Source organism: Scardinius erythrophthalmus (genome assembly GCF_964197995.2).
Source record: "Scardinius erythrophthalmus genome assembly, chromosome: 14".
Taxonomy (NCBI): domain Eukaryota; kingdom Metazoa; phylum Chordata; class Actinopteri; order Cypriniformes; family Leuciscidae; genus Scardinius; species Scardinius erythrophthalmus.
In genome coordinates this window covers 24,007,802-24,035,791 of record NC_138234.1, presented here as the reverse complement: position 1 = coordinate 24,035,791, position 27,990 = coordinate 24,007,802, and the positions used below count along the sequence as shown (strand labels likewise).

At 40.0% G+C, this 27,990-nt stretch overlaps 1 protein-coding gene across 5 annotated transcripts; it reads left to right on the top strand.

The window, feature by feature from the left end:
- Positions 1-27,552, top strand: dot1l (DOT1-like histone H3K79 methyltransferase). 5 transcript variants are annotated; one of them, XM_081385180.1, is made up of 28 exons: positions 1-335; positions 5,996-6,039; positions 6,173-6,247; positions 7,761-7,824; positions 7,902-8,130; positions 8,846-8,940; positions 9,033-9,095; positions 9,232-9,287; positions 9,476-9,555; positions 9,957-10,025; positions 12,163-12,269; positions 12,453-12,494; positions 12,605-12,697; positions 12,800-13,034; positions 13,125-13,238; positions 13,374-13,465; positions 14,359-14,460; positions 14,567-14,704; positions 14,824-14,949; positions 15,517-15,968; positions 16,042-16,150; positions 16,231-16,377; positions 16,473-16,545; positions 16,918-17,480; positions 17,571-17,776; positions 17,874-17,938; positions 19,960-20,559; positions 25,465-27,552. In XM_081385180.1, the coding sequence occupies exons 1-28, from the start codon at positions 255-257 to the stop codon at positions 25,470-25,472; spliced, it is 4,128 nt and encodes a 1,375-aa protein (XP_081241306.1). In that variant the 5' UTR covers positions 1-254; the 3' UTR covers positions 25,473-27,552. The 5 variants fall into 5 exon arrangements, with proteins under 5 accessions (XP_081241306.1, XP_081241309.1, XP_081241308.1 ...); XM_081385183.1 differs by having other exon boundaries at positions 9,525-9,555; positions 16,918-17,776; XM_081385182.1 differs by having other exon boundaries at positions 9,513-9,555; positions 16,918-17,776.
- Positions 27,553-27,990: the final 438 nt, after the last annotated feature.

Sequence of the window (27,990 nt, the reverse complement as noted above, 5' to 3'; positions counted from 1 at the left end):
ATTCGTGAGCCGGTGAAGATGGCGGCGGTGCTACTGCCGAGACTGAGCAGCCGCTCGGCTTAATCGATCATTTTCTCTAAATCACCGGGGCAGATCGGATCCAAATCGACCAAATCTTGCGGCCTAACTTTGTGAAATCACCCCCAACCTGCGATATCCAACGTGAGATCCTATCGCGTTAAACCGGCTGTTTTTTTCCACGGAAAATGCTCTTACTCTAGCTTGTGTCTCGTCCATTAGCTGTACTGGGGAGAATGGGAGAAAAGCTGGAGTTAAAACTGAAGTCGCCGGCCGGAGCCGAAGCTGCAGGCTACCCGTGGCCCTTGCCTATATATGTAAGTACTATCCGTCTTAATGTTTTAATATAAACCGAAAACAACACCGGGATTCCCTTGCGATCAAGCGAACTGGGTCATTTAGGTAGAGAACAGCGTGCATCAAAACGAGTAACCTACAGTGTGTACATTTTCTCATTGTTGTTTTGGCTTTTTTTGCGTGCTTGTTTCAGTACTAGTGTTTTATCAACCGCTTACAACTGGGACACGAGAGTGTCAATACATCCTAAAGTGTTGGATACCCGTAAGCATTTGTGTATATAGTCATGAAGGTGCTCAGAAGATCACTAAACACTAGTTAGACATGAAATGACACAGACGGTTGTGTTTTGAAAAGACAAAATATACAATAACCTCGAATAAAATCATATTTGAATCGTTGGAAACACACACTGACTGTGTGTAGCCTGCTGACCCAGTTGGCCATCTCGTACAGTGGTTGCGTCTTAGATTCTAGTGAGCTGGCTACCTAGGCAGCATGTTTACACTTAAGTGGCAGATTAAATGCGATTTAAACGTGAATATGGTGTTATTCGAATCGTTTAAATTTGCTACATTTTATTTTTCAAATATTATGTTAGAGACTCTTCGAGAGGTTATATTTATTATGCCAGTTAGTTGACCTACTCATAACACCCTTAAACAAACTCACTTCACATCATTTACTCATTGTTAAACAAATACGAAACAAATAGTTTTTTAAAATCAAAATGACTCCTTGAAGGGGGCGTATTAATTTAGTAGGTCAAACCAATTGAATGCGGCGTGACATCCCGCACTCGAATACTATTGGTTCGTGCTGTTGTCAGTCTTTGAAGGAATGAAAGCAGTGAACTAAAAATACTATACGCTCACTAAGTAGGCAGCTCATTAGAGTTTGAGACGAGTCCTAACCAAAACCTGCTATAGCAGAGTGTGTATAACACTTATTCGTTTCGTTATTCACGAACAAATTGTTTTAACTTGCAGTAATGCACATTTTAAGCCTAAAACGACGGTTTGCATGACCGAATGTGTATAGAGACTGGAGTTCACGCTAGCCGTCATGCTAACAGTCAGATAGCAGGGCTAGCTAACTTTATCGCTTTTTACCCATTACCAATAGTCGTCAAACTCTAGATAACGTAAACAGTACAAATGTCTCAGAAGTGTGTGTCTGTGTAGATATCTGAAGTGACTATATTAGGGTGTGATATGCTTCGTACCGGCTAAATATCGCACGAAGGGTGTTAAACAAAAGGCGAGTAGTGCACTCAGGCGACAGGACAGCATCTCCTAGTGTCTTTTATTGACAAATTGCTCTGGTTTGTGTCCTGTAACGTATCAGTTTTTTACAGTTTAAATGTTTGCTTCACAATATTTGGCGGTTGTATGATTCTAGTATGGTCTTTATATCATATGGGATCCTTTGAAGTATTGAATACTGCTCTGGAGGTGTCAGATTTGTCACTGGCGGCTTAAAATGCTGTTGCTAATTTGGCAGCCCTTGCACTTTATTTTGGTTACCATCTGTATACACCTTGAAAGGGGCAAAGTGTCATGTCGAAACCCATATGACTGACATTTCTTGAAAAACAAGCTAGTATGCAAGATTATTTAGGAAGTTTGGCAATAACTGACTTTTTAGTGGTTGCTAGTGGGTTGTAAAACTTGCTGGACTTGAATATTGGCTTTTAAAGTGTTTTTTTTAATGCTGATATCTTAGAAAGCAGGGTGGCCGATATAAAGCCTATATATATATATATATATATATATATATATATATATATATATATATATATATATATATATATACTTTATATTTATTTTAATCAATATTTAATAAATTAGAAAACAAATCTTTAAAATAAACATGCTTATACTTTAGATGCAAAGTATTATTATTATTATTTTTTTTCACAAATAAAGTAATTATTGAAAAATATATGAATATGTGATTAAAAAGGCACTCATTTTGCACGGACCGACCGTCACTCGCAGTAACACGTTTTATGCAGGCTACAAATGCATACTTCAAAACATTTCACAGCTGGATTAGATTAAATATGCAAGGTTTGTGAAATCAAATGTTTATTAGATATTCATATATTTGTTTAAATGATGTAGATGCGCATTTGCTGAATGTTGATTGCATATGAGAAAGTATTTTAGCCTGAATGTTTGCCTTTTCTGTTACAAATAATATAAAAGCAAATGCTTTACTTTTTCGCATACCATTTACTTTCTTTGTTTACCAGTTCTGTCTATCAAAGGCGCTGGTGTTCTCAGCAACGCCGTCAAAATAAAAGTCCCGCTTCCAACACATCGGCCAATCAGAAAAACTTATCGGCTCATGCCGATATTTAAAAAATGGCAAATATCGGCTGATAAATTGGCCTTGGCGACATATTGGTCGACCACTACAGCAAATTTACGTTATTATTGAAGCTAGCTTGCTAACTATTATTAATTATTATTATTGCTCAGAGGATTAGATATCCTAACACAGGGGAGTTTCTCCTGGTAGAAGATAAAGCAGAAATAACACAAACTGTAGGCTATATTGGCATTGAAGCGTATATCATAGAGAAATGGTGATGGTGACTCTTAATATGCTTTGAACGCCTTAGCATCTGCATAGCAACACCCTGGTAACCACCCCGAACACCCTAGCATAGTGATGGCAAGTTATTTTTCTTTTGAAAATGTAGTATTCTAGTTTCTATGACTGTTGTTCCCATAATGACATCAAAAATTCTAGTCTTGTTCATATCATCCATTCCGAGTCAGCCTCCATTCTTCTGTCTGTTGTTTCTGAAAGCATTACAGTCATTGCACATGTACAGTAATCATAACACACAGATTCCATGCCGTGATTAACAAGCCCCCCATGATAGTTCTATAGTAACTATTTACCCTGTTATAGAAGAAAGTACTATTTAGGGTCTAAGAGATGAGAATGTCTACAAATTTGGTGTAACTAGTGAAAAAAAACAAGACGCGCGTATTCGTTTTAATGTTTATTACAAGAACGTGTTCGGAAAGACTTTTCTCACGCCATCAAGGTTTTCAACGCAATTTCGGTCTTAGACGGAAATGGGGGGGTAGATCAAAAGGCTGTGGTTTCCACAGAAACAGCTGTCTCATTTGTCCCTTTCGCCAGCTAATATTACGATTCATGCTCATCTTACTCAAACTGAGAATGTGGGAAGTGCAGGTTCTTTTCGTCACTAAAACTCCCGTCTCTTTCATTTGTCATTCAGCGTGCCCTTTCTGGTAGTTGTGACCTCAGCAGTTTTACTGTCTCACTTGGCCTCAGATGACTTCCGTCTTTGACTTTGTCTGATGTGGGATGGATGCCCCACCTCCTGAGAGACATATTTCTGCCCTGCTGTTGGGTAAACTGAATTGCAGAGTGCCCGTGATTGGCAAGCTGCAGATATGCCTTGAATATTTTTTGTTTATGGAGGGGTGTATTCTGTTAATTAGGGTGTCTGGGTGGTGGTTATCCACATGCACTGTTGATTTAGACTACCCCTAAAGAAAAAATTCACCCTGTGTCGTTACAAACTCATATTGCTTTCTTTCTTGTGAGGAACACAAAAAGAGATGTTTGGCAGAATGTTCACGCTGCTTTCACAGTGAAAGTGAATGCAGACTAGCATGTGGTAAAGCTCAGAGAAAAGTGCTGTCACGGTGAGGAAAATTTGCGACAACACCAGGTGGGGAAGGGGGGATATTATATATAAGGCCCTTTTTACGCCTTGCATTTTAGTTGATTGGTCGACTAACTCTAACCCTAATGACAAAATGCACACTTCTTGGGAGAATTAACCCTTAAGACATGGAAAAAGAGGGGATACGTGAGAGAGTTTTCTCGTGACATGTTTTCAAGAAATATTTCAGGCTTTTATTTGAGGTGACAGTGTTTTACAAAGGCCGAAATACCCATTCAAATCTTGTTTTTCAGAGACTCAGCTGAGTGATTTTTTTTTTTTTCTCCTCTCCTTCGTCCACTAGCGTGCCATTTTGCCTCACGGCTTCACATTGTGCTCCGAACAAAAGCATCCCACTCACCTGGGGTGGGAGGAAAGAGGTGTTTTATCGAACACTGAGCGTCACTGTTTTCTTTCTTCCCAGCGCTCCTCAAACCTACGTTTACGGCCACATTTACATCCCCTATCTGAAAACTTAAATAGGCTTTATTTGCTTCCATATTGAGGAAGACAATCAACTTGGAGACAAAATGATGTGTTTAGAGTATGAGAAAATAATAATCGGACACTCCTCATAGTTTGAACGTTACAACCCGGTTAAACACGTCACGTGGTGATTTGCCGTCCCAGCCAAAAAGAACAGTTGTGCTGAGAGATAATCACGGCGAAAAGAAAAGTGTTCACAAGGCGTGACTTCCTGGCGTGAGTCACATCAAGTGTGCGTGAGGTGAGCGAATAGTTCGATTTTGTGCTCGTGAGTCAAGCCTGCTTGTAACAGAGGGCTGTTAGCTTTTATTTCTTGCTCTCTGTCATCCTCCCCTCCTTTCCTCTGGATATTTTTAGCTGCGGCTCTGGTGTTGCTGTGCGCCGGAACACCCCGTACACACGCCGCCCCTCCCCTCCTCCCGTGCAGCACGATGAGCTGAAGTGTCTGCTTGTGCACGTTCACACTCCGCCATCTGTCTTAGCATTTGCATTTAACGCAGTATTGAAATAACGCAAGTCAGCCGCATCCCGCTTTAAATAAGTGCCCTTGTTCGCCTTAGACTGTGGCTGCATTATTTCCCAGTGCTGTCACACCGCCTCGGAGCTGCAGGGGTGGGCGGAAAAGCACGAGACCCGCCATACTTAGAGCGAAGCGGGAAAACGGCTCCCTGCTGGATGAGGAGGAGCCTAGTGAGGCAACGGAGCCCAGCAGCGGCACACTCCGGCAGGCAGAGGGTTTCTCAGGACTCTGTTGACGGAAAGTGGGTCACTGGGTCAGGATGCAGCAGAGCTCCAGCGGCAGGACTGAGCGAGTCGGCTGGGTCACATCCACATTTTAGACACAATCCTGGGTTAATTGGCATCAAAATGATTCATTATGACCTCAGGGCTCTTAAAAGGCCAGCATTACACATATTTAAGTACGGCACTGTCATGTGTGATGGCTTCCGGGCTTTGGTAATTGAAATAAAGCTAAATTAAATGAACTACAATTAACATGAAACTGGACATATAAATAAGCTTCAATTCGAAATATTAGTTAGTACTGTAGTATAAATAATACTTAACACTGTAATATACGACAGCATGGGTTCTGCTTTTTTTGTGAATAAGGCTCATTTTCTTTTGCACACAAGCTTTGTGCTGAGATATAGATCTTGCTTTGCATTCTTAGACTGCTACATACGTGATCAGTGAAGCCGGCTTGGTGACATAATGTACTTATCCAGGCATGTGCGCCCAATGAACTTATTTACTTGCTTTGAAGGCACACTGGATTCTGTGTGTGCAGGAATGTGCTACAGTTGTGATCCGTGACCCTGCTCAAACTGGAAAGGTCAAGTTTCTGTTGTAGTTGTAGAAACTTGTTTCTTGTAGATGGATAACTACACATCATGTGCTAAATAAGTAGTCTAGCGAGTAGGTAAACGGTAATTTGAATCTTGTTTATAACTCAGCATTTCTTTCCTTTTGCCCCAGGATAAACATCATGATGCTGCACATGAAATCATCGAGACCATACGGTAAGTCTGTGATGGGTATTATGGGTGTGATTTTGCACTTGTGTTTGACTGCTCTGTTTGTAAAAGGTGTATTGTCAATAAAACAGTAATAATCAATGTAGTAATACCTAACATGTCTCTTCTCTTTGTCCAGCTGGGTGTGTGAAGAGATCCCAGATCTTAAGCTGGCCATGGAGAACTACGTACTTATCGACTACGACACCAAGAGGTGAGGAAATTGTCACAAAATGGTCTCAAAAGCAGGGCTTGACAATAACTTTTTTGCTCACCAGCCACTGTGGCTAGTGGTTTTCCAAAGTTACTAGCCACTAGTCACTGGCCACCATTTTGACATTGATACCATGGGGAAAAACTAGTGCTGGGCGGTATGACCAAAAATCCACATCACGGTATTTTTCTAAATTACACCGGTTTCACGGTATATGACGTTTTTTTTGTTTTTGTTTTCAAACATGACTGGGTGTTAAACATATTTTACTGAGTGAGAGAGGAAATACTGCAGTAGATTGACTTAGAATGCCCTGTTTTACTGTCATGAGTGAATACTGTAGAAAAAAATCCACACTAGTATTAATACAGGTTTGCAAGGCTGTTTACAAAGAGGTGCCAGCACTGGTGCTTTAGGAGCGGCAGAAATAGCGGTTTCCCCGGTAACGGCTGTACACAAAGCAGCAACGCTCATAAACGCTGCTTTATCAGGAAAGATAAAGAAAGATTAAATCATAATAACAAAGAAACTTTTCTAAAGACCGTCAGTTCACTTCAGATACATTCATATAAAAACACCTGCGAAACGTGCAGTGCTCATGTTTATTCAACGATGTCAGTGCCAACCGCAAATAGATTTCCCAAAAGGCTGTGTTGATATTGTGAACCAGTGTATGGGAAACAATATAATTTGACAGCTATCAATTATAGTTTAACCTATCCACCTTCAAAGTCACGCTTAGTAACACGTGCATCACCACCACAGTGCAACAGTGAAAAAGGACCCTCTCAAACAGTGTCGCGTCGCGACGCGTTCCGATCGTTATAAAGCGACATACACCGGTACTGCGGTATTTAAAAAATTCATATCACAAAAATCAATACCAGTATTCGGTATGAACCGGTACACCGCCGGTGTATATTAGGCTGGTGTCAATTTAAGACCTGACGCGCTGATCCATGATACTGTTGCACTTGCGTTTTCTTTGTCACCTGTTTACATCACTTAAAATTACTCACTGTGTTTGTGAATACTCACCAAGATCGGCATTTTGTGTGTATTTGACCTTTTTCGCTGCTTATTGCGCTTAAACAATCTCAATTTAGTACTGAGAGGGAGTTTTGTTTGCGCGCACATTAGATGCGAGCACAAAATCTGCGGGAACGAGTAAAATTATGTGGAATTCAAGCCCTGTAACACCAACAATATTCATAAAATTCAACCTGGCAAAGTGGCTAGTAGGAGTGACTGCGTTACACGCCACTTCTGAAATCCACCCCCATTTGGCGGGTTGGTGGGTGTTAATGTCAAGCCCTGCTCATACGTATGGTTCATTAGGTGTCATTAAAAAACAAAGCTTTAAAAATAATAATAATTATTATGATTCTTATTATTGATGTAGTTGTAATGCTAATAATAATAATAATAATAATAAATATTGTAATGCAATAGTTTTGTGAAAGTAAAATCACAGTTTCTGTGAAGTTTGTCAAGTTTGTGTTTTTTCTTGCAGCTTTGAGAGTATGCAAAGACTGTGTGATAAGTACAACAGAGCCATTGACAGCATTCACCAACTGGTACGTCAAGTCTTTCTCGCTGACAACAGGTGATCTTTGCCTCAAACAAAGTGTTAAACTGTGTTTGTGTGTTGCAGTGGAAAGGGACCACCCAACCCATGAAATTGAACAAGCGGCCTTCCAACGGCCTGCTGCGTCACATCCTGCAGCAGGTCTACAACCACTCCGTCACCGACCCGGAGAAACTCAACAACTACGAGCCATTCTCTCCAGAGGTGTACGGAGAGACCTCCTTCGACCTGGTGGCCCAGATCATTGACGAGATGGAGATGATGGAAGAAGACACCTTTGTGGATTTGGGCAGTGGTCAGTAATGAGGGCCTATTCGATGGGGGCCCTAATGTACATATGAAAATTGCAAATCTGAAAACGCAACTTCAAAATTCACTTTAAGCAGCTTAAAATTGAATGTCCAATAAAAACACAAAAGCGAATTGTGAGCTACAAATCGGAAAACTCAACCGCGAATTCAAAAACGCAACAGTAAACAGGGCTGGGTTAAAAATATAGATTTCTCGATTTTAATCAATTCTTAAATCCCAAGAGTCGATCTTTTGCTCTATGCTGTTTTCATTGGGTGAATGAATAGAACTCCCATCCAATAAATCGCAAGTTTTGTGCTTTGTTACTTTTGATATGAAACAAAGTCTCAGCTTTCAAATTCTTGTCAATTTATTACGAAATTCAAACAATAAATACCGCTTTGGCGTTCTTTAATGCGTCGTGACAGATCTCTTCCGCTTTACTACTAGTTACAGCACCAAATAAACATGAATGAACATCAGAAGGTATGTTGAAAGATACAGTACAACGTACCGGAATCATTATCGTGTTATCATTATCACAACATTATCACTGCGGAAAGACGTCGATAAAACAGCTTGTTAATGTCACGACAGCTCACAACAGCGAATTCACTACTATATTGGTGTAAACGGGCCTTGAGTAGCAGTTAAAGTACAATGATGTCCAGTCGGTCCATTATACATGACATACAGTGTTGTTTTTGCTTGAATTGCAGGGGTTGGTCAGGTAGTCCTGCAGGTCGCTGCAGCCACCAACTGTAAACACTACTTCGGCGTGGAGAAAGCAGACACTCCAGCAACCTATGCAGAGGTACCAACAGGAAGCCGAAATTAAAGGTTCCTTATATACCCTGACATAACCCTGGATTTTGCGCTAATCTTTTTATCTGAATGTGTTTACAGTCAATGGACAAAGAGTTTAAGAGGTGGATGAAGTGGTATGGAAAAAAACATGGCGAGTACACGGTGAGTGTGTGTTCTGGTGATGCGCCAAAACGATCCCCAGTGTGTTCGTTTATTAAAACAAATGTTATTACTTGTGAAAACTCCAGTATTGTGACTAATCCGTGCATACTTGATGTCGTTTGCTCTTGTGTGGCAGTTGGAAAGGGGAGATTTCCTGTCAGAAGAATGGAAGGAACGAATAGCCAGCACAAGGTATGATCACATACAGACTAGTTAAATGCTTAGGCTATAACCTGATTATAACCAGAGCATCTTTCCAAGTAATGTCAGTTTTTTTTGACATGTTACATTTTCATCATTAATTCATCATAATTCAGAACCGTTTGCATGTTGTACATATTGTCTTGTGTAAGGATGTAGTGTGATGTGCTCTTTTGCAGTGTTATTTTTGTGAATAACTTTGCCTTTGGTCCTGAGGTGGACCACCAGCTGAAGGAACGATTCGCCAACATGAAGGAAGGTTTGTGGTGTCATCATTGTGGTCTTGTTAAAAAAAGACTAAATAATGAGTAGGACTGCACAGCTAGTTAAATCGAATTAATTGTTTAGCATGAGCGCTGCTGTTTCCATGTCATTTTATTTTCGGGAAATCATGTTAAATGTTTTAATTGCTATTGAAATCATCACATTTGGTGCAGTCCTAACTTGAAGTAAACTGCACAGCTGCTTACGTTTGAAAAAGAAAGGGCTCTGTGTCAGAGTAACTCTAAGGCACCTGTGTCAACATGTCATGCTTGACCTTTGACCCCAGTCAGACTTGTTTTTTAGTTTGCATTGACTTACAGATGTCAAAGAGATGAATATGTGCTTAGATTTTCTCCTCGGTGTTACCTGGCTGAATTTCAGTCTCGTTTCTTGCAGGTGGAAAAATTGTATCCTCAAAACCTTTTGCACCTCTTAACTTCAGAATAAACAGCCGAAACTTAAGTGGTAAGTTTAAAAGTTTGTACAACACGATTCCCCTACAAAAAGATGGTACCATGGTAAAAAAAAAAAAAGAGAGAATTTAATATCATGGTAGTTTCTTGACTATTTAAAGTGTTTGGTGGTTATTCTCTGATACATTTTTATAAGTGTTAAGGTGTCGTCACATTTGTGACATTTCGCTCATTAAAAAAAAATGTGTCAATAGTGTAGCGAAGCACAGCTCAACAGAAGTCAAACCAACTTTCAAACCATGAAGCTTTCTATTGGTCAACGCGGCAAATTCATGTGAAAAAAATTCAACCTCATGAGAAATCTGTGTGGGGAAATCTTTCACCCTCACGCAAATTTCCTGATTTCTGCCAAATAAGGCCTTGAGTTGTTGAGCTGCCACAAAACCATGGTCCAGTTAGTGTTTCCACAGTAAATCCACGGTAAATGATGGTGATTTGTAGATTGAAAAGCCTTCTGTCTGTATCGTTGCGCAGGGGTTCGTTTGTCAGGATCTGCTCTAGTAAGCTTGTGCTGCGCTGGTGTTTGAACATTGAGCCGAACGGATAAATCGAGCCTGAAAACTCAGCGAATTCAGCACCATCATTGATAATTATGGTAGTCAACACTGCGAATTTGTGTGGGGAAAAGGGTTGTAACGGTATGAGATTTTCACGGTATGATAATCGTCTCAGAAAATATCACGGTTTCACGGGATCAAACAGTCATTATTATCATAATCATCAGCTACAATTACCCTTAAATGAATGAATGCCGATAGGCCTTTTTGGTTGAACATATGGTTTATTATAACACTTTTTTTGAATGAAAAAAACCTTCTGAAAGTATGAGTCTACCTTTTGAAAAAATAAAGCTGCACATCTCCCATTTGAACAAAATAAGGAATAAGTTATTTATTGAATGGGAACTGAAATGTGGGATATAACTTAGATGGGGCAAACTAATTCCCATTTTTATAATAGACAAAAACATGTCTAATCAATTGAATTCATAAAACCGTAACTTATTTTTATTCTTAATTTAGTCATCATTATTTAAGATAATAGAGTCTTATGAAATTTATTTTATTTCCTCAGAAATTCTGTGTTGTCTGATGTAATTTGTCTGGATTCTATGATTTAATACAAATATATTATTGGAAATGCCAGATGAAATGTAGCAACTTTTGTTGGTCTGCAGACTTTGCACAACAGAGGTTTACTAAATTAAAAAAATATATATTTCTTAAATCAACTTTATTGTTGTTGTTATAACTTTAAGTTGGCTACATTCTATTGTACAATAGTAATATATTTCAGTCATTATTTCTAATAATGACTAATCAAGCTAAACCGAACTTTTATTTTGAAAGGTTGTACTAAACTCCTTTGAGTTTCAGTCAGAGTGTATTTGATGTTGATTCTTTTAAATAAAATTTTGAAATGCTCATTAAGTTCTCTCAGAGCAGCTCTGGATATGTTCATGTTCACGTCCTCATATAGTGAGTGAGACGGCAGACGCTTTAAACACCATGAGCGTCACATACTTGAGTATGTACTAGACGAAACGGCGTTGCTCATTCACATATAGCGATTTGATTTATTGCACAGCTGTATTTTTGTATTTATTCATCCATCTTTTACCATTTTACGTGACATCTGCGTTATATTGTAAATTCCCTCTGCAACTACAACCCTCGGCCATAAATGGAACTTGCCTTTATCTGCATGGAGGGACGGTGTTCGCGATTATGGGAGAACATGTTCAACGTATTTCCTCCTTTGCAGCCACTCTTTGCGTTCGTTTTTCGGATACCCAAAGTATTTCCCCACTGCAGATTTTAACTTGGCGGTGGATAGAGATTAGAATTCGCAGCCTCTGTCTCAGACATTTTATCCGCTGTACATGTATGGGTGGAGTCTAAGCAGTCAAGTGGAAAGAAGTTGCATATGCGCAGGTGAGATCTGGTCACGATATGATAATCGTACATGTCAGTATCGCGATAAACCACCATACCGATATACCTTTACAACCCTAGTGGGGAAGTCTTTCGCCCTTGCATGAAATTCCTGAACACAAAGATTCCTATTAGACTGCTCACGAAACAATACATTTGATGAGTAATATTCTTTTTTTGTGTGTTTTTGTTAAGATATTGGCACAATAATGAGAGTAGTTGAACTGTCCCCTCTGAGGGGATCGGTGTCGTGGACGGGGAAGCCAGTGTCGTACTATCTGCATACAATAGACCGCACCGTAGTAAGTTCCCTTTTATTCATGTCACATTGGTTTTGTTGTTCCTCTTGGTGTACAATGGGAGTAAATTTGCATTTATTGCCAGACAAATGGCATTAAGCACACAGAGCACCCTAAAACTTCTTTGAGTATTACATTTCACATGTATGTATATTGATATCTAACCAAACACTTTTTTTTTTGCAGCTTGAAAACTATTTTTCTAGTCTCAAAAATCCTAAACTCAGGGTAAGATTGTCGTGTTTGACTGTCATGTTGTTTGACTATTATTTTTTTTTGGGCCAAAATATCCTGCTAAATCTCTTCCCACAACACATGCGGTGTGTTTTTGGTTCCAGGAGGAGCAGGAGGCAACCAGAAGGCGGCAGCAGAAGGACAGTAAGGAGAATAAGAGCAACACCACCACCCCAACCAAGCCCAAGGAGCACAAGGTAGACCTTTAGGAATCGCATAAATATGCAATTCATTTATTTCATATGTATTTGTCTATACGTTTATTTAAAATCAATAATTGTCTTTGCCGTGTGCCTCAGACGCAGCATGAGTCGGGTGGTGAGGAGATCCGCTCGAACTCGCATGTGCCCGTGAAGCCTTCGCCCAAACCCCGCCGGGCCAAACTGCTGGCCAGGGGCCGCAAGCTCGGCAACAGGAAGCGCGGGCGGCCCAAGAAGGCTGCCACTACCACCGCAGCCGAGCGCAAGAGCAAGAAGAGCCAGAGCGCCCTTGATCTGCTTCATGCCAAGACGCTTTCAGCGGCCCCCGCTCAGGGTAAGACACTAATCTAAAATCAGGCTTTTCAAGGTAATTGAACAGCATTATTACCCTTGACATTAACTTGTACTTTCGGTCAATCCACAGATGTGTACAGGTCACCTCAGAGTCCATTCTATCAGCTACCTCCCAAAGTGCAGCATTATACATCAAGTCAGCTTCTCATGGGCCCCACTCCACCAGGCCTGCAGGCTCTTCTTGGTAATTTCACTCAGCCTCACTTCTCCTTCCATATTTAACACGAGGAGATCCGTTTCAGTTCCACAGACATGCATTTCTGCTGTAGTTACGTAGTCAGTCGCCCAGTTAACGTAAACTGCCTCGTTCGTGCTCTAGATAACGTGAAAGTCCAGTACCTGCAGTTCATGGCCTACATGAAGACACCACAGTACCGCACCAACCTGCAGCAAGCTCTTGAGCAGGAAAAGGTAAATCTGTCTCTTAGAATATATATTCTATATTAATAATTTATTATAATGAAATATATAATTATAATTAAAAAAAAAATTAATATATATATAATTATAATTTACTTATTTTATTTATATATATATATATATATATAAATAAAATAAGTAAATTATAATTATATATATATATATATATATGTATGTATGTATATATATATATATATATATATATGTATGTGTGTGTATATATATGTATATGTGTATATGTATGTATGTATGTATATATATATATATATATATATATATATATATGTGTGTGTATGTATTTTATTGATAAATTGTTTTAAAATTATATACATTTTATTTCAATTTTTTTTTAAATGTTCATTCATATATATGTGTATTAATATTAATAGTTTTTCATTCACATTAGGATAATACTAAGAAATAAAATTAATAAAACAAAATACATTATTCATTATTAATGTTATTAATATATTAATATTTTGAAATAAAAATATTTTAAATTAAAATGTGTAAAATAAATATATGTAGTATATAATTATTAATAGTAGTAGTAACAAAATTATTTAAAAAACGTAATAGTTTTATACATTTTTAGGGCTGTCACTATCAGATTTTTTCACTACATGGTTATTGTGGCCAAAAGATCTATAGCAATCTTATTTATTTTTATATATATAATTATTATTAGTAGCAGCAGTAGTAGTAATAAAACAAGTTAAATATTTACGTTATATTTAAGAATTTTAATAAATTATCTTTTTTGTACATTTATTTAAAAAAAAACAAAATTAGTTAGTCAGTCTTGTGAATTTGTGAGCTCAGCAAATAAATGGACTTTAAATGTTTTTTTTGTCATAACGTTATTGTTTCTTTTCTCCTCCCAGCTGAGACACACAGAACTATCCGGTCAAGCCCAACAGCTGCTCAATGCTTGTAATACCCATAAGGAGAGGATCAGAGACCTTTTCCAGTCTAAACTGGAGGAGGTAAGACTTTTCTCAACCTAGTGATCTGCCTACATAGACAGCACATATTAAGTCAATAATATGTAGGCATCAGAGCTGAATTTAAACCCTTCCGCCTGTGTCACAGCTGGGCGTGAAGGCGGTAACCGTGGAGGACCTGGTACAAGCTCAGAAGGAGATCACAGCCCACAACATGCAGCTGAGGGAACAAACCAAACAGCTGGAGAGGGACATGGCAGAGCTCCGCGATCAGAGCCTGGTGCTGGTGAGTGATCCGATATAAACCATCATCCCTGCCTCAACAGAGCAGAAGGATGCTTATGACTCAGAAATGGCAGATTTGGAACTAAACTCCCATTGCGCATATGTTTGTGTGTTTGTCAGCTGAAGGCTCGGTGTGAGGAGCTCAAGCTAGACTGGGGGTCTCTGTGTTTGGAGACTCTGTTGAAAGAGAAAGCTGCATTACGAAGACAAATCTCAGAGAAACAGCGCCACTGTCTGGAGCTCCAGGTAACTCGCATTCACGCTTTATTCAGTCAGCTCAGAGCAAACAGGCCATTGCATATTTTATTTTCACAATTGATGTGCGTTAGAGTTGTGGCATGCTGATACATGGTGAAAGTTTGATTCTGGCCTGAAACATGCCGAAATCCCATTTTGGCCTCTGATAACTTCCTGTTTCTCCACTCTTTCTGTTTACTAAAGGCAGGGAAACCCTGCCGATACATGTGTCCGAGCTATGGCATGTTGATCCTTTCAGGCCTGCAACATGCCACAATTACATTTTCCCTCTCTGGATTCAAGAGACTTAAATCACACTTAAGATTTTCCACAAAGCACATTAGAAAGTGACTCAGAATTGAATGTGAAAGACACAACAGAAATCAATAAAAATAATAAATAATTCAAAAACTGTAACTGTTATTTGGGTCAATTACTGAAATTTTTTAAACATTCTGACAACAGCTTGTTTACAGAAGACTGAACTAGCTCCTAAAGGGATATTTTTACCATGAGCATTATGGGTTGGCTCTGTCTGCGTTTATATCAACGGCTCCCCCTGGTGTTTCTTTGCAGATCAGCATTGTTGAACTAGAGAAGAGCCAGAGGCAGCAAGAGCTCCTGCAGCTCAAGTCGTCCTACAGCCCGTGTGAGGTGTCCCCCTACCGAAAGGCCCTCCCTTGCCCAGAGACCCGGCCCACACTGGATTCTGACACCCCCAGACTTACCCCACAACCCTCTGCGGGACTCAACGGCCTCAGTCCCGAGCTATCCATCAATGGCACGTCCTCGCCAGGTTATGAGAGAGGCGGTGGAAGTGGAATGGGCAAAAACGAACTCCTCACCCGCTACCTGCCCATTTCACCTGACCATGAAATTGTGCCGCCCACCCCAGACTCGAGAACCAGGCAGCTAGGGCAACCCCTGCCCGACTACACCCGCTTTTCTCCAGCCAAGATCGCCCTCCGTAGGCACCTCAATCAAGATTCAGCTGCCAATCAATTTAGAGCCCTTGGCAACATCCACCGGTGAGTAATAACAACATGTTTAGTTGACTAAGTGCTTGTTGATTAGTCACTGATCACTCACGGGTGTTTTCAGGGGCGACATTGTTGCCGTTTCATCTCCAACTCTGGGATTAAAACAGGCTTGCTCTTCACCCAATTCATCTGATATTCAAACGACCACCACACCTAAGAGCACAGATAGGGTAACTAATGTGTATTTGTGTTTATGGAAACCCCTTTTTGAAAATGCAGCAAATGTTGAGAGTCTCTTTCCCAATTGCAGGCCGATAAGGAAAAGAGCCCGGCTGCTCCCGGCGACACTATAACCAGTCTACCAATAAGCATCCCCCTCAGCACTGTGCATCCCAGTAAACTTCCTGTCAGCATCCCACTGGCCAGTGTGGTGCTGCCGAACCGTGCAGAAAGACTGGTACGTATCTATGTGGGCGGAAGTGATGATACACGATCTTGTGGATGTTTCTTGCCCACATTTCAGCATTAATTTAAGCTGTTTTCTTTTTCCAGAGGAGCACTCCTAGTCCAGTTTCAAATCCAGCTGGACAGAGCAATGGCAAGGCACCTCTCACGCCTACCTCAGGTACAGCTGCTTTGTTTTTTCCAACCAAGGCCCATTGGTTATCTTTTGGTATGTTTTAAATTTAAAGTCAGCATGACATCTCTTTTATAAATTCATGATATTGTTCTTATTGTCAATGATTCGACACAACATAAAAGCATGAAATGTGTGTTCGAGTCCGACTTGTGACCTTTCCTGATCCCATTTTCCCCATCATTTCCTGTGCTTTCTTTTCTCTCGTGATCAGCTAAATTGGCAAAATGGTCAAAGGTCTGCTTTTTTGGACCTCATAAACCAGATGTTCAAAAATAAGGTCTAATCTAACATCATCCATCCATCCATGTAGGTGATTTACATTAGTTATCTTCTAAATCAAAATCTGTTTCCTCTTAGGGTACTCCTCCAGCTCAGGATTGGTTAATGGCTGTCACTCTGCCATGTTGACCGAGGACCAAGACTGCGACACCGCATCCCCTCCCCCTCACAGCATACCTATCATGGGGCTTCAGCCCCGCGGCTCTGGCCTCAGTCCTCCACTGGGCACCGGAGGTGTGCTGCAGTATGCCGATGGCCCACCGAGGCTTCCCCCCGAGGACGGCCATGACCGCCAGGGCCACGAATCCGACACAGAGCCCTTGGACAGCGAGGCTCGTCGCCGTATCTTTTTCTCCTCGTCCTCTTCTTCCTCCTCGTCTTCATCCTCCACTGGAGGCTCAAGGCTGCACCACGGGTCAGTAAAGCAGGGTCACCATCATCACAATAAGCACCATCACCACCACCACCACCATAATCATCACTCTCCAAGTTCTCATAGCCAAGAAGGGCGGAAGCGCGGCCGGCGGAAGCGCAGCTCCTCTGGGGTCATGCCCATGAGCGGCTCCCCGAAAAGAAGGGCGTTTCCGGGTCTGGGCTGCCCAAGCCATTCCTCTGGATCGCCGCTTAATATCAATTCTATGGTGAGTTGCCAAAAACAATGGCGGCTGTTAGTATTGCTCAAACTCACGATTGGCCTCAAATTGGGCTCAAAGTATTCTTTCTTTTACCAGGTGAACAACATAAACCAGCCTTTGGAGATCTCCGCCATCTCTTCCCCGGAGCAATCAGGCCGAAGCCCATGCGGGCCAGATCTAGATCAGCCTCCCGTGCTCAAAAGAGAGCGTCCCCTGGAGCTCAACACAGGTCGCTATTCCTCCACCCCTAGTTCGGACGAAGAGGGCACCAATTACGCTCCAGACACCTCTAGTTCAAGCCGGTAATATATTTTTCCTTTCAAATCCAGTTCATTGGTCTTTAAACTTTGTGGAATAAATGGTTGATTCATTTAGTACCTTGATTGTTTTCTCTTTTAGAATTGAACGGAAAATTGCCACAATTTCCTTAGACCGAGATGGACCTATGAGAGATGTGGACAGGGGTAAGTGGTAGGGCTGGGCCGTATATCGAGTTTGTACGATATATCGAAATATTTTTTTATAAATGATATGGAATCAGGCAATACCGTTTATATCAATACAGTAGGTATCTGTTGATACGAGCACACATAAAAAATAGCGGAGGACGCAGTGTGAGCTGCTGCAGTGAAAGTACATAGTACAATTTGTCCTAAACATGACACAAGCTTATATTAAGGGCTTTAAAATAACTGGTAAGATATAGTTAACAAGTTTAAAGCAGCTTTCCCTGTCAGATGCTCTGACAGATACTGTTGCTGACTGACAGATAATAGGGTTGGGCGGTATTACGGTAATATCGGATACCGCGGGATCTTAAAATAGCACCGGTATCAGTTTCAATACCGTCATTACCGGCACTTATATAGCCTAAAGCCTATAATATATATAATTTATTTATTGCCTAAAAAATGCTTATGTGTGGTTGCAGTTTGGCAATATTTCTGGTTCCAACCGAATGAGAAGGGAGAGGCGGTAAATACTGATGAGGCAATTTGTAAATTGTTCCATAAAAAGGTGACCGCGAGATATGTAAACACCTCTAACCTAATGTCGCATCTCCGAAACTACCACCCACTCACTGCTGCCAGGATGCATTTTGTTCTCGCGTTCATTAAATAAGCGCATTGTTTCGTATTGGTTAAAATATTATAATGTTATTTTTTCCATCTTTCTTGATTATGAAAAGTGAACAGCACAAATAAGATGGGATGCATCGGGAGTCAGACGATTTGACCACTTCAATAAATTTCGTTTTGTAAAAGGCCTCTTTAAAACGAATTTCGTTTTGTATAAATTCTATCTTAATTTTAATAAATTTTTCATCAACCAATTGCCTATATATTTAATATAATCATGACATGATGGGCGATGGCATGCCGCGGTCACTTTAACCGAAACTTGGAGATGGCGATCGTCAATTTCTTTAAACAAAACAATTCAAAACGAAAAGAAATATAGGGTAGCCTACTCTCTGATTAATCCATGATGTGCATTTCTCTCTATGGCGTTCACAGAGATGGCGATCGTCAATTTCTCAAAACGAAAAGACAAAGGCCACTCTGATTATTTAATCCATGATGTGCATTTCTCTCTAGGCGCGTTCATACGGAGATGTGATCATCAATTTCAGCAAACGAAACCATACAAACCGAAAAGAAATAGACTAGCCTACTCTCTGTAATCCATGATGTGCATTTCTCTCTATCGTTCACTATGGAGATGGTGATCGTCAATTTCTTTAAACGAAACAATTCAAAACGAAAAGAAATATAGTCTGATTAATCAATGATGTGCATTTCTCTCTATATGCGCGCTCACTACAGAGATGGCGATCGTCAACTTCCACCTTTACAGAAAAGTTTTATTAAAAATCAAATGGACACGCGTCACCGGATTACAAAGGCACTTCTTGCTTGTTGCACGCACACAGTATTATGTTGAATAATGGTGGGCTCGGGCTCATAATAACAGTTAATGCCGTCGACCGGACTCAGACACAACGTGCACGGCTTGATTTTTTTTTTTTTTTTTTTGCCCGATCTGGCATTCAGTTTCTGAACTGTGTAGGCACAAACCAACAGTTTGGTGACGCCGTCTGAGCCCATTATGTCATCATTTTTAATTAGTCACGGTAATACCGTATACCCCGGTAAAATTGGGAGGGGGTTTGACGGTATCAAAATTCGAATACCGCCCAAGCCTAACAGATAAATACTTGCGCTGTTTAATGCGTTTGAGATGTGGTGCTTTCCTCAGTGCTTAACTTGCATTTCCCAGGTATATTCTCCATCTGTAAATGTTAGAAAGTCAAACAAATATGTCCTTTTCCAATATTCCATATATCGCCATTTAACAAAGAAATACAGAGAGATGATTTTCTGACCATATCTCCCAGCCGTAGTAAGTGGCATGTGTTTTGGCTTATGGAAATTTCAAGTTCTGACTCCACTGTCTATTTGTAATTGAACGTGGCTTTTTACAGGCTCGCAGGGACGTAAATCAGGTGCCAGCAGCGTGAGCAGCGAGGTATCCTCTTCCTCCGGAGCCAGCAAGTGGAAATCCACCTTCTCCCCAATCTCTGACACCAAGCCAACTCCTTCGGAGCTCCGCCAAGGTGGTTCGCCGTTCGGCATGGGGACATCCCAAGGGAGCACGGACTCTGACTCAGACCAGAAACCACAGAGGAGAGGGGAGCGTGAGCGTGAGCCTTATGGGAACTCAAACCTCTTCCTCAGTCAGGATGGTGGCGGTCGCTCGGTCGTCAACACGTCGGAGCGGCCGCTGCAGAAACAGAAAGTGCGGGAGAGGGACCTGAAAAGTGGATTGGCCAGCCAGAACCTCTTTATATCTGCCGCGGCCAGTGGAGGTATCCTGAGTGGGAAAGTGGGCGGGACTGCTACCGTTTCCTCTGCATCCTCAGGGGCACCGTACTTTTCCCTGAGCGGTTCAGCTTCAGTTCTGCAGTCCTTTTTTGGAGCTCAGACGCCCGGGCCAGCCACCAGCGGAGCCCCCCGGTTGGTCAACGGACATTCGGCGCTTGGCAGTTTCTCCAGCGCCGGTCTGGCAGGGGGCGCTGCAGGAGGTGAGTTGAAGACATCTATCTCTTTCTGTTTTTGGGTGAAATTGAGTTTATGGTCAGAACAGTCCTTTGGGTGTTGAGAAAAGGTAAGTTAAAGCCCAGTGCTGCCACCTTGCCTGGCTCTCCCACACTGCTTGCTGTGCAGACTGTGCAAAGGCTAAAGCTACACACCTAGAGGAAATGACAACAGGTTGTAATAAAGTGATGTCCTTGATATGTTTCACCCCAGTCAAAAGAGAAAACAAAATCCTTTTTCCCCTGACAATGACACATTACCTTAATTACTCAAATTACTCATTACCGTAATGCAGGGGAGGAAATAAGTTTAAATTTATCATTATCCTTAATGATGGTCATGAATCTTTAACAGTAATGAATATTATCCAATCTTTTTTTCAAAAACATTTTATTAATTTGTCTTAGACTGCATTGTGAAATTGTTTTATATTTATTTACATCACAGTAATACTAATTTTACTTTATACTGAGTTTTTTAAACTTTACACTAGGAAGAGGTTTATTTGTTTAAGGGGATCGTGAAGACGATTATAACTTAAAATATTTATATTTCAAATAAATAATCATAATAAATATATAATAAATAAATCATGTGACACTGAAGACTGGAGTAATAATGCTGAAAATTCAGCTTTTATCAAAAATATACATTCTAAAATATATTCAAATAGAAAAGTTATAAAAGTTGTAATGATATTTCATAACATTACTGTTTTATTGTAGATAACTTCTTTAACTTCTAAGGCAACTTCTTTCAAAAAAATTAAAAAATCTTATAGGCCCCAAACATTTTAAACAGTAGTGTATAATAATAATAATAAAAAAATCAACTATGATATCTTAGTTTTTTCTTTTGATTTTCCTGTGAAACATGTTCTTGGCAGGTTTTATTGAGTGAATCCCACAAAGCTTAAAAAAGCTTCCCACAACACCTTACAAAGCCAAATCCTTTATGGTGTAAACGGGTGATTTAGAGGCCTGTGAAAATATTCAGAGCCGTCAAGCTCTTTGTAGTTTGAGATTGGCGAGAAACTCCTCGACTCCTTGACATTTTCTCTGGGTGTTTGTCTTATTGCAGTTCTTGATTTTGGGTGTTGAGGCATTTCACTCTGTACCAGCACCTCGCAGTCCATGAAAATGAAATTAGTTACATGATCAGTGAGACAGGAGTTGTGAATGGAGATTTATTTACCCTTATATATATATATATATATATATATATATATATATATATATATATATATATATATATATATATATACATACATACATACAGTGGGGAGAACAAATATTTGATACACTGCTCATTTTGCAGGTTTTCCTACTTACAAAGCATGTAGAAGTCTGTAATTTTTATCATAGGTACTGTGAGAGACGGAATCTAAAACAAAAATCCAGAAAATCACATTGTATGATTTTTAAATAATTAGTTTGCTTTTTATTGCATGACATAAGTATTTGATCACCTACCAACCAGTAAGAATTCCGGCTCTCAAAGACCTGTTAGTTTTTCTTTAAGAAGCCCTCCTGTTCTCCACTCATTACCTGTCTTTAACTGCACCTGTTTGAACTCGTTACCTGTATAAAAGACACCTGTCCACACTCTCAATCAAACAGACTCCAACCTCTCCACAATGGCCAAGACCAGAGAGCTGTGTAAGGACATCAGGGATAAAATTGTAGACCTGCACAAGGCTGGGATGGGCTACAGGACAATAGGCAAGCAGCTTGGTGAGAAGGCAACAACTGTTGGCGCAATTATTAGAAAATGGAAGAAGTTCAAGATGACGGTCAATCTCCCTCGGTCTGGGGCACCATGCAAGATCTCACCTCGTGGGGCATCAATGATCATGAGGAAGGTGAGGGATCAGCCCAGAACTACACGGCAGGACCTGGTCAATGACCTGAAGAGAGCTGGGACCACAGTCTCAAAGAAAACCATTAGTAACACACTACTCCGTCATGGATTAAAATCCTGCAGCGCACTCAAGATCCCCCTGCTCAAGCCGAAGCATGTCCAGGCCCGGCTGAAGTTTGCCAATGACCATCTGGATGATCCAGAGGAGGAATGGGAGAAGGTCATGTGGTCTGATGAGACAAAAATAGAGCTTTTTGGTCTAAACTCCACTCGCCGTGTTTGGAGGAAGAAGAAGAATGAGTACAACCCCAAGAACACCATCCCAACCGTGAAGCATGGTGGTGGAAACATCATTCTTTGGGGATGCTTTTCTGCAAAGGGGACAGGACGACTGCACCGTATTGAGGGGAGGATGGATGGGGCCATGTATCGTGAGATCTTGGCCAACAACCTCCTTCCCTCAGTTAGAGCATTGAAGATGGGCCGTGGCTGGGTCTTCCAGCATGACAACGACCCGAAACACACAGCGAGGGCAACTAAGGAGTGGCTCCGTAAGAAGCATCTCAAGGTCCTGGAGTTGCCTAGCCAGTCTCCAGACCTAAACCCAATAGAAAATCTTTGGAGGGAGCTGAAAGTCCGTATTGCCCAGCGACAGCCCCGAAACCTGAAGGATCTGGAGAAGGTCTGTGTGGAGGAGTGGGCCACAATCCCTCCTGCAGTGTGTGCAAACCTGGTCAAGAACTACAGGAAACGTTTGACCTCTGTAATTGCAAACAAAGGTTTCTGAACCAAATATTAAGTTCTGTTTTTCTGATGTATCAAATACTTATGTCATGCAATAACATGCAAATTAATTACTTAAAAATCATACAATGTGATTTTCTGGATTTTTGTTTTAGATTCCGTCACTCACAGTTGAAGTGTACCTATGATAAATATTACAGACTTCTACATGCTTTGTAAGTGGGAAAACCTGCAAAATCGGCAGTGTATCAAATACTTGTTCTCCCCACTGTGTGTGTGTGTGTGTGTATGTATATATGTATGTATGTGTGTTGTAAACTGTTTGATTTAATTGGTTTGAGGTGAAGACGGTACATCAGCGCAGTGCCTCGTTGCTTTATGTGCTTGTTTGTTGGATTGGCTTGCTGCTGTGCACAATCTGGCTGAGCCCCCATTTTCTGTCTCTCTCTGTCTTTTGCTCCCCTCTCTGTGATGTATGTCTGCAGGGATTTTTCACCATATGGTGCCTTCAGTCTCCTCACAGCAGTCTGGGGCCAATCTACCGGGCCCCGGGGCCCTCAGTTCCCAGCAGAGGCATCTGGACACGAACCCCAAACCAGGGGCCTCGTTCTTGGCCTCTGGCCCCTCGCAGCACAGCCGCACACAGACAGTCCTGCACACGCCCACCCTCGCCCTTCCTCCGCCCCCTCCCCTCCTGAACGCGTCCTCCGCCGTCCCTCCCCAACCTTCCTCCCCGCGTTCCTCAAGGCCGCAGTCGTCCCTCCCCGCCTCCACCTCCTCCCCATCTCTGGCCACCTCATCCGCTTCAGTCACCTCCGCTTCCTCCCGGCCCTTCACTGTGCACTATCCCCCACATCTGCCGCCTCCGCACCCCCCCGGCAGCACTGGTTCAGGCGGGGCCGGGGTCTCCTGGAGGACTCTGGGTCTGCAGGCTTCTTACACGGCCTCGCAGATCCCCGGCAATCGCCCCAGATAGGACACGTCCGGGGTGGGGGAGGGGGGTTGAGATTGAAAGAGACTCTAACTAGACGGATACAGGGAAGCTACTGCATTCTGCCAGCTATATTATTATGAGTCTGAACAAGGTATGTGGTGTTAGCATGGAAATGGGCAACACGCTTTGCTGCTTTTCATTCTTTTCTTTCATTAGTATTTTTTTTTTTTTTTGGCAGCTGCATTTCCTGCGAGTTCTTTTGGTTTCAGAAACCAGCAGTTATAGACTATTAATGTCAGAATTGTCCATTTTGTTATGTCTATTGAAAATATCATTACATGTTCAGGGCTCAACAATGAGTTATTCGGAGTGATTTCTACTATACTAGCCCCACAAATATTATTTTATTTTACGTAGTAGCAATGAACAAAACATATTAGTAACCCTATTTTTGTAAGTGTTTGAAAAATATTTATTATTTTTTCATTCAATGTTTTTCCCTTCTCCTAAAAGGAAGTTTAAAATGACTGATTTATTCAATTAAATAATAGCTGGAAATGTAATAGATATAATGTAGCCTAAGTCTGACAATTTTATAAACATTTTTGCTAAATGATTATAATGGCTTATGCAAAACATACAAATATAAAAGGTATCTAATATATATATATATATATATGTATGTATATATATGTATATGTATATATATGTGTATGTATATATGTGTAATTTTAATTTAACCATTTTTATTTAATTGTACTGTAATTTTGTGTGTATGTATATGTATATATATATATATATATATATATATATATATATATATATAATTATAGTATTACAAAGATATATAAATTATATCAGTTTAAATATAATTAATATAAATAGTTAAATCATAATTAATAGAAATACACTTATTTAATATCATATATATATATATATATATATATATATATATATATATATATATATATAAAATATGAATCAATTAATTTATAAAAACCTTTTATATTTGTATATGAATCTATAAAGGAAATCAAATCATAATCATCCAGCAAAAAGTTTATAAAAGAACACAATTATTTTTGTTACATGTAAATGTATTACTATTATAATTACTGTGTGTGTGTGTGTGTATATATATATATAAACACACACACTGAACATAATTTTCAGCCCATTGTAAATGTTTACAAGCAAGTCGCTCCTACACAATAATAGAAAAAAATAACCCTGATGTGTAAAAAAATCCAAATGCATAAGTTTGCCAGGCATATAAATTGTTGAGCCCTGATGTTCATGATATATCTGTCCACACCATGTGTAATTCCTGGATTTTACCCCCGACTGGTTACAGGTAACTGAAGAAATCTACCTCAACCCAACATAACCTATGCAATGGACAGGTGTGGACCAATGGGCTCGACTCACTCACCGGTGCTCGAACATTTTCTAAAGCCGCCACTGTAAAACTGGCATGGGTATCAGAACTTATCACAGGTGCAGCTTAACACACACACACACACACACACCAATGCCCCCTGAATCATATTCACATTTACACAGTATACAGCTTCCATGTTTTTCACCATCTTGCACCATGTTGGGCTGATGCTAACAGTCATTTATCAATAATTGTGAGTTTAACATAGCCTTGCTTGATGGATGGCTAAATTCGCAGCCATCTCCTGATGAATTTATACTCGATGACACAGGAAGTGTTTTAAATGTCAGGAATTTCAATTCAGTCAGTCCGCTCGCAATGTGCCCTACACAAAAAAAATTACTTGTGAATCTCTATAACCTTGCTGCTGTTATCAATGAAAAATGTGGCTTTTATGATTGATAAAATCTTATTCGGGTGGACTCCATGAAGCCTCCAGAGCCAGATACAATTCCCATGCTGGGATTTCACCTTTAAAGCCTGAGCTTGTGCTATAGTCACTATTTTAGAAATTTTTGTCACTTTTTTTTGACCAATAATCTGTTCTATAGCATAATATCCTCATATATGTATTGGGTATTTTAATCTCTTCATTTGAGTTGTTTGCCACACAAGGTAAATAATAGGAAACCACAAGCTCCGACTGTAAAAGAGGGAATCTCCAAGTGATATTTTACCCCAAAAAGAAGAAAATGAAATTATTGCACAAGTATTAGAACCTCAAAGATTTTTTATCATGTTTATTTCTTAATAAATTCTTACCAATTAAAATTATATTAGAGTAATATTAAAAGCTGAAATAAATATTCAAACAATAATAGAATATAAAGCAAAATATATTTTGCATGGCAACTATAACATTTGTTTGCATCACAGTTTTAGAATTTGAGGTGGATTGTCATCCCTACAAAAGTCTTAAAATAGACTTAAATTTCAAATTCTTATTATTCATGTTTATTTTATTTTTATTTTTTTTTTTGGGGTATAATATGACTGCTCTTGATAGGCATCATGAGATACACTGATAATAAAATAATTTAATTGTTATTTTTACACTGGATAATTAACCTGTGGAGCTATTAATGACATTATGACTGCATGTCATTTTTTAATTCTAAAATTTGCGAGCTTTTATTAATCAAAGGGGAAAAAATAAAACTTTAATTTTACACGCATATATAAAATAAATCGTAACATAAAGTAAAGAATTGCACCTTCCCAGGAAAACACAATTAAAACACAATCTGCAGGGAGAGAAGCAGTTAGAGCCACAGAATGAGCGAATGCCTGTAAGGATCTTATTGAATCACTACGTTAACCGTTTGGTTTAGGGCCCTGTTGTAATACGCAAGCTTCCACGTTCCTAACAGTTACTGCTGAACCTTTAATACAATGCACATATTTTGTTCAACCGGGGCGCGGCGTCTTACACGGTACAGGCTTATTCAGGTGAATCTGGTGCTGAACCGTTTTCTTGACCGATTTCTTAGGTGTTTTCTTTCGGATTACAAAATCCGATGTTGTCGTGGTGCTCTCCGCAATCTGGAAAACCAGCACACGCTCGTAAATACAAACGTACACACACACACACACACACACACACACACACACACTGATTAAAAGATGTACACACACTGGGAAAATACAAGATCACAAAACGACAACAACTACTGGGGAACTTCAACTCATCCTTTTGTTTTTCTTTGTGTGTTTTTTTTTTTTTCTTGTACTGTGAATGGTAGTCTCTCTCAGACTGTATAATTGTGTATATAATTTGGGTTATTTATCATTTTAATTTTCTGTCTTTTTTGTTATTTTTTTGGTGTGTGATTGCTCTTATTTTGTTTCAGAGCAGAGCACAACATGTGCAAAGTGTGTATGTACTTGACTCGCAGTCTAAAAAGACATGGTGCTACAATCTGTACAACTTTAGACTGCTTATTTATATTAAGATCATCAACAACAAAAAAAGAAATTAATAAAGATTTTGGTGCTTCTTTTAAACACAGGGATGTTTTCAAGCCTTGCGGCATTTATTTTTCCTATATTTATAATGTAATCATATTATTTGGCGCCCAGCACGAAGCAACCCTTGCTTGTTTGGATCAGTGCTGTTTTTATATAGAAGAAACACCTTTTCGTCTTAATTTACCTTAAAAAGAAGCATGAAAGTACATTGCAGAACTTTATAGGATGATTTTTTTTTAAGTATTTACTTCAATGGTGCTCCAAAATCGACCTGTGTGACAGGTAGTGAATGCTTTGAATTGTACGTTTGGCAAACTGGTGCCAACTGGCGTTTAGTTCCTTAAGATTTTAATTTCTCGTAAGGATAAAGTGTGCTAAGCCTATTTGCCTACCGTCTTGGCCCGTGTGGCTTGGTGCTGTTTCTTAAAATCATCGTTTTCTTCACAATGCAAAACAAACGGCTTCATCTTA